Source organism: Arachis ipaensis, chromosome B07 (genome assembly GCF_000816755.2).
Source record: "Arachis ipaensis cultivar K30076 chromosome B07, Araip1.1, whole genome shotgun sequence".
Classification (NCBI taxonomy): domain Eukaryota; kingdom Viridiplantae; phylum Streptophyta; class Magnoliopsida; order Fabales; family Fabaceae; genus Arachis; species Arachis ipaensis.
Window position 1 is genome coordinate 59,185,454 of NC_029791.2, and position 11,039 is coordinate 59,196,492.

The 11,039-nt window shown below is 34.4% G+C and overlaps 1 protein-coding gene across 1 annotated transcript; it reads right to left on the minus strand.

Moving 5' to 3' along the window:
• On the minus strand, nt 2,493-10,783 carry LOC107607308 (long chain acyl-CoA synthetase 9, chloroplastic). Its single transcript, XM_021105922.1, has 10 exons — nt 10,648-10,783; nt 10,293-10,556; nt 9,961-10,092; nt 9,681-9,854; nt 9,312-9,541; nt 8,506-8,623; nt 4,578-4,682; nt 4,349-4,531; nt 4,065-4,271; nt 2,493-2,928 (listed from the first exon to the last, which is right to left on the minus strand). Exons 1-10 carry the CDS (start codon nt 10,738-10,740, stop codon nt 2,764-2,766), a joined length of 1,671 nt encoding a protein of 556 aa, XP_020961581.1. The 5' UTR covers nt 10,741-10,783; the 3' UTR covers nt 2,493-2,763.

The following is an 11,039-nucleotide window of genomic DNA, read 5'->3' on the forward strand; positions in this document are numbered from 1 at the left end:
GCTCGAAACAACCAAAGAGTTTATCCAAAAGGATGCAGGAGGGTTAAGATGAGTCTGATTAAACTTGGTGACCTACATATGTTAACAATTCCCCTATTTCCTAGTCTAATACCTTAAGAGTTTTCATAAAAACCGCATCTTGATATAAGCCTGTTTAACCATTTATATTAAACGATAATAAATGCAATTTCAAAAATAATCCTTTGAATCTATATTTATTTCATGTTTTTTAAAGAAATCTATTTGACTCCTAAGATAAGGAACATATTTTTTAAGGTCTTAAATAATCTCAAATCCTCTTGCATATTTCGAAAAATATTTTTTTTCGTACAAGTTATTTTTTTTTATAAATTTATACAAATTATTTATATTCACGCATACATGTTATTTTTTGTATTGTTATTGCACGTTCTTTTGTTATCGTCGTCACCAACACCACCTTGTCCTCCTCCTCCTTTTCTTTCTCCTTTTTTTATTTCATTGGAATTTCTTCTTTTCCTTCTTTTTCCTTCTTCTCTTCCATCATTAGTTATCTCGTTACTGAAGATAATAAATAATTCAAGTTCAGATTGTCAATTAAACCAAAATGAAATTTATTATTGTTTTGAATTATTATTTTTGTTTGTGAAAGTTATTGTTCATCGGTGATTGTTTGAATTGAATGTTATGTAAAAGTTCTGCATTAGAAGAAATATTTTTTTATATTTGCAACAAATTTGGGTATAACACGAAAATATTTAGGTGTAACACGAAGATATTTGAATGTATTATTTAAGAATTTTTGGTGTATGTGTGCTATTAAATTCTGCATAATTAAAAACTCTTCTTCTCCCTCCTGATCATCTTCTGGTGCTTCTTCTTCTTCTTTTTCATCATCATCATCATCATCTTTTTTTTTCTTATTCATCTTTTTTTTTCTTGTTTTATCTTTTTAAATTTTTTCTTGTTTTACTCTTTTAACAAGAATGAAAACAAAAAAAATCAAATAAAGAAGAAACATATAATGGTACAAAATTACTTGGAAAATAATGAACTTACATTCATTCAACTAAAAGAAAGAAAGAAATAAGGAAAAAAATAAGAAGAAAACATTGTAGCATTAGAGGAAATATTTTTCTGTATTTATAGCAAATTTGGGTGTAACACGAAGATATTTGAGTGTATTGTTTAAAAATTTTCGGTCTATGCATGCTAATAAGTTCTGCATAATTCAAAACTCCTTCTCCTCTTCTGTTGCTTCTTCTTCTTCTTTTCATCCTCACCATCTTTTTTTTTATTTATCTTTTTCTTTTTATTTTACCTTCTCAAGTTTCTTCTTGTTTTACTCTCTTAACAAGAATAAAAACAAAAAAAATCAAAGAAGAAGAAACACATAATGCTGTAAAATACTTGGAAGTTGATGAACTTACATTCATTCGACTAAAAGAAAGAAAGAAATAAGAAAAAAAATGCAGAAAAAAAATGCAGTATTAGAGGAAACATTTTTCTGTATTTGCAGTAAATTTGGGTGTAACACGAATATATTTGGGTGTATTGTTTAAGAATTTTCTATGTATGTGTGCTGATAAGTTCTGCGTAATTCAAAACTCTTTCTCTTCTTCCTCCTCATCTTCTGCTGCTTCTTCTTCTTCATCTTCTTATTTCATATTCTCATAATTCTTCTTGGGAGAAAAAAATCAATATATATATATATATATATATATATATATATAATAGTCTTCATTGGATGAAGATTAATAGATCTCATTTATTAAATTATATATATAAATGGTATATATAGAGATATAACCAAATATAATGTTACAAAATTAATAGAAAAATGAGGAAAAAAATGTAGCAACAACAACAGTAATAAAAAAACAACGATGAAGATAAAACATGCGAAGAAAAATAAAGAGAAACGCAAAGAAGAAGGAGAAGAAGAAGGAAGAGAAGGAGGAGGAGGAGGAGGAAGAACACGGGAGGAACGTGATTTTCACACGCGTGTTATGAAAGTAGATTTTGTTGGATTTGGGTTAACTTGTATGACTTGTATGCTAAAAAGACTTATATGTGTAGGAGTATTCTTTCAAAATACCATCAGATCAGTCTCAAACTTAAAGCATGACCTAAATGCTCATAAAAGCTTTAAAATGCTCAAATCTATCTGCAATAAGAGATTTTATAAATATACAAGTTATTTGGAGCTCTTTTTTATTTTAGAAATTTGAGTTATATATTTCTTTTCTAAATATGATATCTGATAAATTTTTTTATCATTTTAAATTATACAAAAAAATTTATAGTTTATCAACTAACTTGCATATATTTTGCATAATTAAAAGTATTTGTACATATTTCTCTCATGTGAATTCAACAATAAAAACGTACTTTTTAAACTTCGTTAAAAAAAATAACGTCATGATTCATGTTAATTAATTTGAGAGACTACTTTGATTGAATAAAGATTTGAGAGAAATTTTGTTCTTTTATTTGTGAATAATCAGACAAAATTAGTTAACAAATAGCAGCAACAAAGCATAATAAGTGGATAAAATTAGTAATAACAAAAAGGACAAAAAACCTCTCTTCCTTGAATAAAAATAAAAAGAGGATAACAACCTCTCCATCTCAGTACATCTTGTCATTTGTATTTATACAAGAATTTTCCGACTCAACCACTGCCATTACCAGGGTGTAAAAGAAAGAAGGGAAAAAAGGCTCAGTAGCTTCTTTCTTTCGCAGTTGGAGTGCCCAACATATCTAAGTTGGTCGTTAGACTCTTTAAGCATATAATTTCAAAAGCTCTTCATGGAAAGCCTTTCTGATTGCTTCTCTTTTGAGCTTGAGCGCAGCAGTGACTAGACCAGACTCTGGAGTCCATGGTTCAGGAAGCAATTCAATTTTTGCAGGGATCTCAAATTTCTCCAAACGAGCCTTCTTTCCTTCCTGCAAATAGTTTCATAGATTTGTTATAACAAAAATTGAGTAATAGTACATTTTTTGCAACTACAGAAGGCAATGCACTGCACTACAGGGTCTAGACTACAGAGATATTGAAATAAACATGTGAATGACACTATCAAGTTTCCCACATTAAACAACCAATACGCTTTACAACCAAATTTAGATTGCTCCCTAGAACAGTGATGCATTATTATCTCGGTGGGGCTTTTGGTGTTTTGGGGGGGTTGTTAAAATTGACTTTCATATGAGAAATCCTGATTAAATTGGAATAAAAATTTTATTCCAGGAAGACAGATATTATCCACAAATAAATGAATATGCTAGGTGTATACTAAAATCAGGTACCAGTGTAAAATACATATTGAAATACAAAATACACAAAAAATGAATTAAACTACACATGTATTTATGCACAAATACATGGTGGCTGATTTTGGTGTGCAAATAGCATTTTTGACAAAGAAAGAATCCTAGGTTAGAACAAATGTGATAATTTTGTATTTTAGATCCCCTAAAGTGAAGAAACTTGTGAAGTGACAATGAAAGAGTAATCACCCCTCGAGATCATTAGGTGAGATCCTGTAAGGATGAAAGTTATTGATTCAATGGTGATTAGTACTAGAACCTAATTTGTGAGTAGAAAATGCATATATTGGATGGGTGTTTAATAAAGTTAAATATGGGTATTTCTATTTTGGTGCTAAATTGAGTAATTGTCGAGTTCATTGCTTAATTGTTGATTTTAAATTTATAATTTTCTGCACTTTGAACTTGTGGATGATGTTTACTTTCCTTAGGTAAGTAGTGTTTTTGGTCTAGTTTGAGAGTAGGTTACCTAAGATGAATCCTGAATCATTGTTCTTCATGATTAGTGGAATTAAATCTTAAATTGAATCATGTTAATTAACATTGACTATAGCTAAATTTTCCCATTGTAGGTAAATGGAAGGGAGGTAAATGGAAGGGTTTCGACCTTTACTTGATATTTTAGAGGTTCAAGGAATCCTTTAAACTCATTGTTCAAATAGTAGTAGTCACAATTTGAGGGCTCGACCAGCATAGCCTGCCTAACAAAACTTTGGAAATAAATTTACATTAACATCAAAAGTGGCACATACCTTTACAAGTGACGCATGCACCTCCTTCATAGTGTCTTCTCTCTTGCATAGTTCTGAAAGTTTTGAATAAGCTATGCCTTTACTTGAGGCCCAATCTTCCAAAGTAGATGGAGAAACTACGACGAGTGCCACACAGTAATTGTAGATAGGATCAGCATGCAACATAATATTGTCCACAAAAGGGCTAACACTAAGAGCTGCCTCAACCTGTATTCGATAAAATTAGTCACAAAGGAATATTACTGAGAATGATGCTGACGCATTCCACAAACCAATATTCATACCTTTCCCAAGGAGACATACTCTCCATGCTGCAATTTAACAATATCCTTTTTGCGATCAATGATTTCGAGGCAACCGTCTGAATGAAATCTCCCTATATCACCAGTGTAGAACCACCTCATTCCTTTTTCATCAACCTTTAACATGAATGATACAGAAGTTAATTCATGCAGTCTAAATATATGCTGCAAATAGAACTTTGAAATTTGCTAAGCAAAAGAGAAAGAGTGCCCCTAGGAAAATAAGAAGCGATATGTTTGGACCACCAATTACAATTTCACCCCGGGGCATGGGTGAGTCTTTTGTTAGATACCCACCTTCAGGCCAATCAATTAGCTGAACCAAAAAATAATAATAATAATAAATATCAAATAAGATGTTTTTGAGTGGGTGGGTACCAAAAGAAAACCAAGCTGCCATTTTAAGACAATCATGCTAAAAAAAGGACTTGTACCATGGCCACCATCCCATTTCAACTTTCAACATTAAACAAGGCAAGTAAGAAATAACAATGTTTCTGACTGAGGTGAATTACGAAAGGACCATAAAGAACACGATAGATGCAGGTCCTTTCAATGATTTTTTAACAAGGACTATGAATTACTTTTTATCTGATGTAACAAGGAAATGAAGTTGACACCCAATATATCCTGTAAGAGTTGTAATGGTCTCTACAATTTCATAAAATATGGATACATAAATTTGAAAAGATTACTCATTTGAACTTGACATCAAATATTTACTTTTGATGGGATGTGACGACAGAAAACTCAACTTTCAAAATGTTTGGTCGTAATTTGAAAACATGTAGACCTCTGAAATAGAGGCAAGGTTTCTGAAGATGACATATGTTTACAAGTTGCTCAAGAGTCATGGTCGCCATATTAGTGGTGAAAACTAGAAGCAACACAATGACAAACCCGGTTACAAACAAAAACATACTCTATGCAAAGAAAAGTTAATAACAACAAAGCCTTTTTCCCATAACCAGTTGTCCTTCTTCGGATAGAGGGATATCGCAGCATAGAGATAGGTAACCACACTAAAATATAAACCATATCTATGGACAAATCATTTTCATAAAATCCATTTTTGTCTCCCTCTACCTCTATCAGTTGAGCTAGCATTCATTTGATCTACATATATTGGACTTCTACCTTCTTGTATGATTACAAGAATCTTACGATCTTTACCAAAATAGACGCTATCATAACTCCAACCTATTAATCTTGTACAGTGGGCCAACTTATCAAGTACTACAACCTTATCTTTGCAACGGTGACTTTATTCACTTGTTGGTTATTTACTACCTAATATTCAATTCCATATAATAGTGTTGTAGGATTTTCCCTTAAACTTCAGTGAGACTTTTCAGTCACAAAATAACAGTCAACACACTACTCTATTTCCTCTATACAGGTTAAATCCAATAGGTAGCTTACATTTGTCTATATAGACTGAATGACTGATTTGTTTAATATGGAATAGATCAGACAGGTCCCCAGTATTAAAGATATACAACAACTAGAAAGTCTTATCCCACTAGATGGGGGTTGGCTACCCACAGTTAAAGATATAAATGCCAAATTTATATTGAAACTTGTATGTTTTGCTTTTACCTCTCAAGAAACTCAGTCAAAATCTTCTACCTTGATATCTACTGACCTGAGCAAAGTAAAACTTGATTTAGGAGGACTTATTATACTTGGATGAAATTTTCTTAGCCAACAATATCGTCACTTTGCCTTGTAAAGCGTGTTGTCATTCCTATAATTTCCAATCTTTGTCAGCTAACCATCAAACTCCGCCTATGTTACACTTGCGGTACATAGCCGGTCCCAAGCCCGGATAAAGGAGGTGTTAGGTCTTCGGCAACCAACATAAAAATATAGCCGAACCCCCATGACATGAATCAAAGACATTATTGCGCTAAAGCTAGGTCGTTGCCCGGAAGCAACGCGCCGTATGGCTCGAGTACGGTGTAAAGAACGAGAGATTTGGATCAGGTTAAGTGCATAAAGGATAAGGATGGAGAGGTGTTGGCTCAAGAGGAGAAGATTAATGAAAGGTAGAAGAGCTACTTCTACGAGTTATTTAATGAGGGACAGAAGACTCTTCCGAGCCTTGGTCGATTATGCACAAGGGAAGAAGATCAAAACTTTAACTACTATCGAAGGATTCGAGACTTCGAGGTAAAAGAGGCTCTAAAGCAGATGAAAAATGGCAGGGCAGTAGGACCTGATAATATCCCGATTGAGGTTTGGAAGGGTCTTGGAGGAAAAGGCATCAACTGATTAACCAAGCTTTTTAATGAGATTTTAAGGTCAAAGAAGATGCCTGATGAGTGGAGAAAGAGCACCTTGGTACCTATCTACAAGAATAAGGGGGATATACAAAGTTGCGAAAACTATAGAGGGATTAAGCTTATGAGTCATACTATGAAGTTATGGGAAAGGGTGATAGAACGGAGGTTGAGAAAAGAGACACAAGTAACAGAGAACCAATTTGGATTTATGCCAGACAAATCTACCACTGAAGCGATATACCTATTAAGAAGGATGATGGAGAGGTATCGTAGTAATAAAAGGGATCTACACATGGTGTTTATTGATTTGGAAAAAGCGTATGATAGAGTACCAAGGGAGAAGACATGTATGATGGGGCCACAACTAGTGTGAAGACTCAAGGTGGTGTGACAGAGGAATTCCCTATTGGTATAGGATTACACCAGGGATCATCCTTAAGTCCATACCTTTTCACATTAGTCTTGGAAGTACTCACAGAGCACATCCAAGAGCCTGTGTCATAGTGCATGCTTTTTGCCGATGATATCGTCCTTATGGGAGAGTCAAGAGAAGACCTAAATAAGAAGTTGGAGTTATGGAGAGAAGCTCTAGAAGTGTATGGTCTGCGCATAAGCCGTAGCAAGACGGAATATATGGAATGTAAGTTCAGTCTGAGAAGGGAAAACTCCAATATAGAGGTGAAGATTGGAGAAAACAGTTTGGACATGTGGGAAGAAGACCGATAGAACATCCAGTCAGGAGGGTGGATGAGATAGAAGATGGACAAAGGGCGAAAGGCAGAGGAAGACCTAAGAAGACCATCCATGAGGTGGTCAAACGAGATCTACATGTAAACGGTCTCTCTGTAGACATGATACATGACAGAGCACAATGGCGTCGTTTGATTCATGTAGCCGACCCCACTTAGTAGGACAAGGCTTTGTTGGCTTTGTTGTTGTTGTTGTCAGCTAACCATCATTGTGGTTTATCTATTAAAACCATCCACAAAATCTTAGTAGCCTATTATTTAACTTTTCCAAATCAGTGCAAAAGACGAAAAGCTCTTTGATCATTCTGATATCCCCTCCATTAGTTATAAATTACTTTAATACCTCTGATATTTCTCCATCAATATCCACAAAAAGGAGAGTAGCTTTTCTGTGATTAACCTTTTTTAAGGCAAGAAAACAAACTAGTTTCCTGCAAAATGTCCTCCTATCTCAATCACCACTCAATAGTACACTGCCTAATATTCATAACATGGGCTCGTAAGTTTCAATTCCGCTAATCCTGTATTTTATACATAGGGGATTAGACCATCGGTACTCCTCTACTCATCCAACATTTACTTGGACTTTATAATCATGTTGAACAACTTTGTAAGTCAACTTATGCCTTTCCCTCCTAGACATTTCCATACCTTAAATGGTATCCCATTAGCAATCTCATTAACTTTTTATTATTCATTCTCTTGAGAGACTCCTCTTACACCGCTCTCAAGTTTTACAATAGAAGTTAATAAATTTTGTCCTCCTCTCTAATAGTTTAGCCTATCAGACTGCAAGAGTGTCCTATACCATTTATATAAAAAAACTAACTCTTCAATCTTCTCCTGGTGCCTTATTACTGAATTTCGTGAACAAAAACTCCACCTCTTCATCTTTAATACATTTCAGCTTGTCAAAATCAGATCCCCCACTGCTGCAAGCAGCAGTAGCTTGTAAATGCTTATATATCACTATTTCAGAGCCAAAGGATTGATACAACAACAAAGCCTTATCCCGCTAGGTGCGGTCAGCTACATGGATCATGCTACCATTATACTAATGTTAACAAATATATATAAAGGTAAACTTGATCTGATTAAGCATTACCTTAATAAATGAGCATGGAAGAGGTGGTCCAACACGACCAACAGATGTATCATCAACATCAGAGAATGTCCCACCAGCACAAGTCTCTGTCAGACCATATCCTTGACCTATTGGAGCACTGGAAATGACAATCCAATATAAATATATAAATATGAAAAGAAAATAATAAGTGCAAGTGTAAAGCAACAGAAGTTGATACTAATATATCATTTAGAAGCCCATCATAACAGAAGTAGAAGTTGAGTGTGCAAAAGAAATATGCAGGCTGCCAGAACAGTTTGAACTTTCTATTGATATCAACTGTCAAGCCGATTGTAGCAAATCATTCACAGGCCATAATATAGACTAGCAGTTCACATTTCAACCTTGGTTCGATCATATGGTAATACAGCAATCAGTCAATCACTCTTTTACAACAGAGCTGTCTCAAAACTTGCTGCCTCGTATACCAATTTGGTCAAAAAGGTCACAATTAGAATTGTGGATATAGATTTCTTAAGCAGATTTGTTTCGTCGCTGGTATTGAAACTTTTGAAAGAAATTATTAGAAGAGATATCAGAAGAGGTATTCAAATCCTTATGCTAAGCGGTATTGAAACTTTGAAATTATCAGAAGAGGTAAGCATAAAAGGACAAAGTACAGATATCAAACATGAAAGAGCACAATAATGTCGTTTAACCCATGTAGCTAACCAATGCACTAAGTCTCTATTGTTGTTATCAAGTAGATATTTTGTCCTCTATTCAAATATTTCTCCTTTTATTTGGAAAGTTCATATATTGATTATTCATATATCAAGACTTACCCAAGACAAATATTGATGAATCTCTGTGTATCACCAGAAAGAGGAGCACCACCAGACAATATAAAACGGATACGACCCCCTAGAATTGCCCGGACCTTTCTAAACACAAGAAAGTCCCAAAGTGCCTTCTCCAAGCCCCAAGCTCCAAGCCAGCTACCATTAACTGCTTGCAACCTGCGAGCATAGGCTAAGTTGAACAACTTCTTTGACAACCCTCCAGTTGCATTTACCTACATGGGCAAGCTTAAGATTTTATTCTTGGTCCAATGACTAAATGAAAGTCAGCTTTCATGCAACCACCTCACTAACACACATGATACGACTGATGCATGATGCATAGGTGTGTCTTCACACCTCAAATATCAATACCTTCTTGAACACTCCATCACGCACTCGATCAAGGATTGCTGGTACTGCTGCCATTAATGATGGCTTCAACACTGTAGCATCCCCCTTTGTTCCTTTCTTAATCTTGTTTGATGTATCTGTTAAGGTCAGAGGAGATCCATATCCTATTGCACTTCCACAAGCTGCAATCAAATTCTAAAATGTTTTCGAGATTGATAAGTCGTGAAATAAACAAAAATTTGATGTGCTTAGACAGAAATATGCATTAAGTATTTCAAACTACAAAAGTATATCCACATACCTCAGCTGCTAATTCAAGGATATGGGCCATTGGTAAGTATGCTAGATATGTGTCATTTCTCCCAAGGTCAGGAACAATTGTCATCACAGCAGAGACAGTTGCTAAGACATTGGCATGTGTCATCATCACACCCTTTGTGAAAAAACCAAAAAAAAAAGTATTAAAGGAACAGCACTACAATATAAACAAGAGAATCAAGATGGAAAAGGAAGTAAAATAAAGCACCAAAATCTGGTCCAATCAGATATACTATTTGGGATCACCAATCAAGTGAAGTGATTTAGAAATTGATATTAGAAAAGCTAAATATATATATATGAGATGCTTCCAACCTTAGGTAAACCTGTACTTCCACTTGTGTACATTATAACGGCAACATCAGCGGGATGAGGTAAATCAGCATCAACAGGGTTTTCTCTACCAAGCTTCTCTACATTAGCAAAAGAAGTTACGATCCAGCCATGCTCAACAGATGAGGCTTCAGATGGGATATCATCATCCATGCATATCACACGTTTCACTGAATCAAGTTGTCCACTAATACGTACAAGTGTCTTCAGTTCTTTTTGGGCACATATCACTGTTGTAACCTCTGTCTGGCACGCATTTTGTAAGTGAGTTCACAAAATGAAGCATGCAAACTTAAGAATGCATCATCCTAAAAGAGTTAGAGAAGAAAATAAAAACCTCATTGAGTGAGTGACATAACGCTTCCTCCCCCAATGATGCATAAATAGTCACAACTGTCACATTTCGCCGGAAGCAACCCTGAAGGTGCATATGAAAGGCTTAAAGAAACAGAAAAATTATCAATCACTTTTTTTAAGGAAAATTAGACGTAATAATAAAACTAATATTTCACCAATTCTACAGCACTTAATGATGCATAAATCTCTTTTTATTGATTTGGTGGCTGAGAAGAAAATTTCAGTTATGCTCAGAGATATATTGGCTTTACTATTATCCTTTCTATATAACCATTTGGATGAGTAAAATTGACAATTCTCTAAACTGAGATTATCGTGTTAATTTATATCTCTAATAACAAAAAATAAATAATTAAAAAACGTGAATCTGTG

Coding starts and splice junctions, on each gene's coding strand:
- LOC107607308 (XM_021105922.1), bottom strand. CDS start 10,740: ATGCACCTTCAGGGTTGCTTCCGGCGAAATGTGACAGTTGTGACTATT. Junction 4,683..8,505: donor TTCCATGCTCATTTATTAAG/GTAATGCTTAAT, acceptor TTTTTGGTTCAG/CTAATTGATTGGCCTGAAGG. Junction 2,929..4,064: donor TGCATGCGTCACTTGTAAAG/GTATGTGCCACT, acceptor AACTATTTGCAG/GAAGGAAAGAAGGCTCGTTT.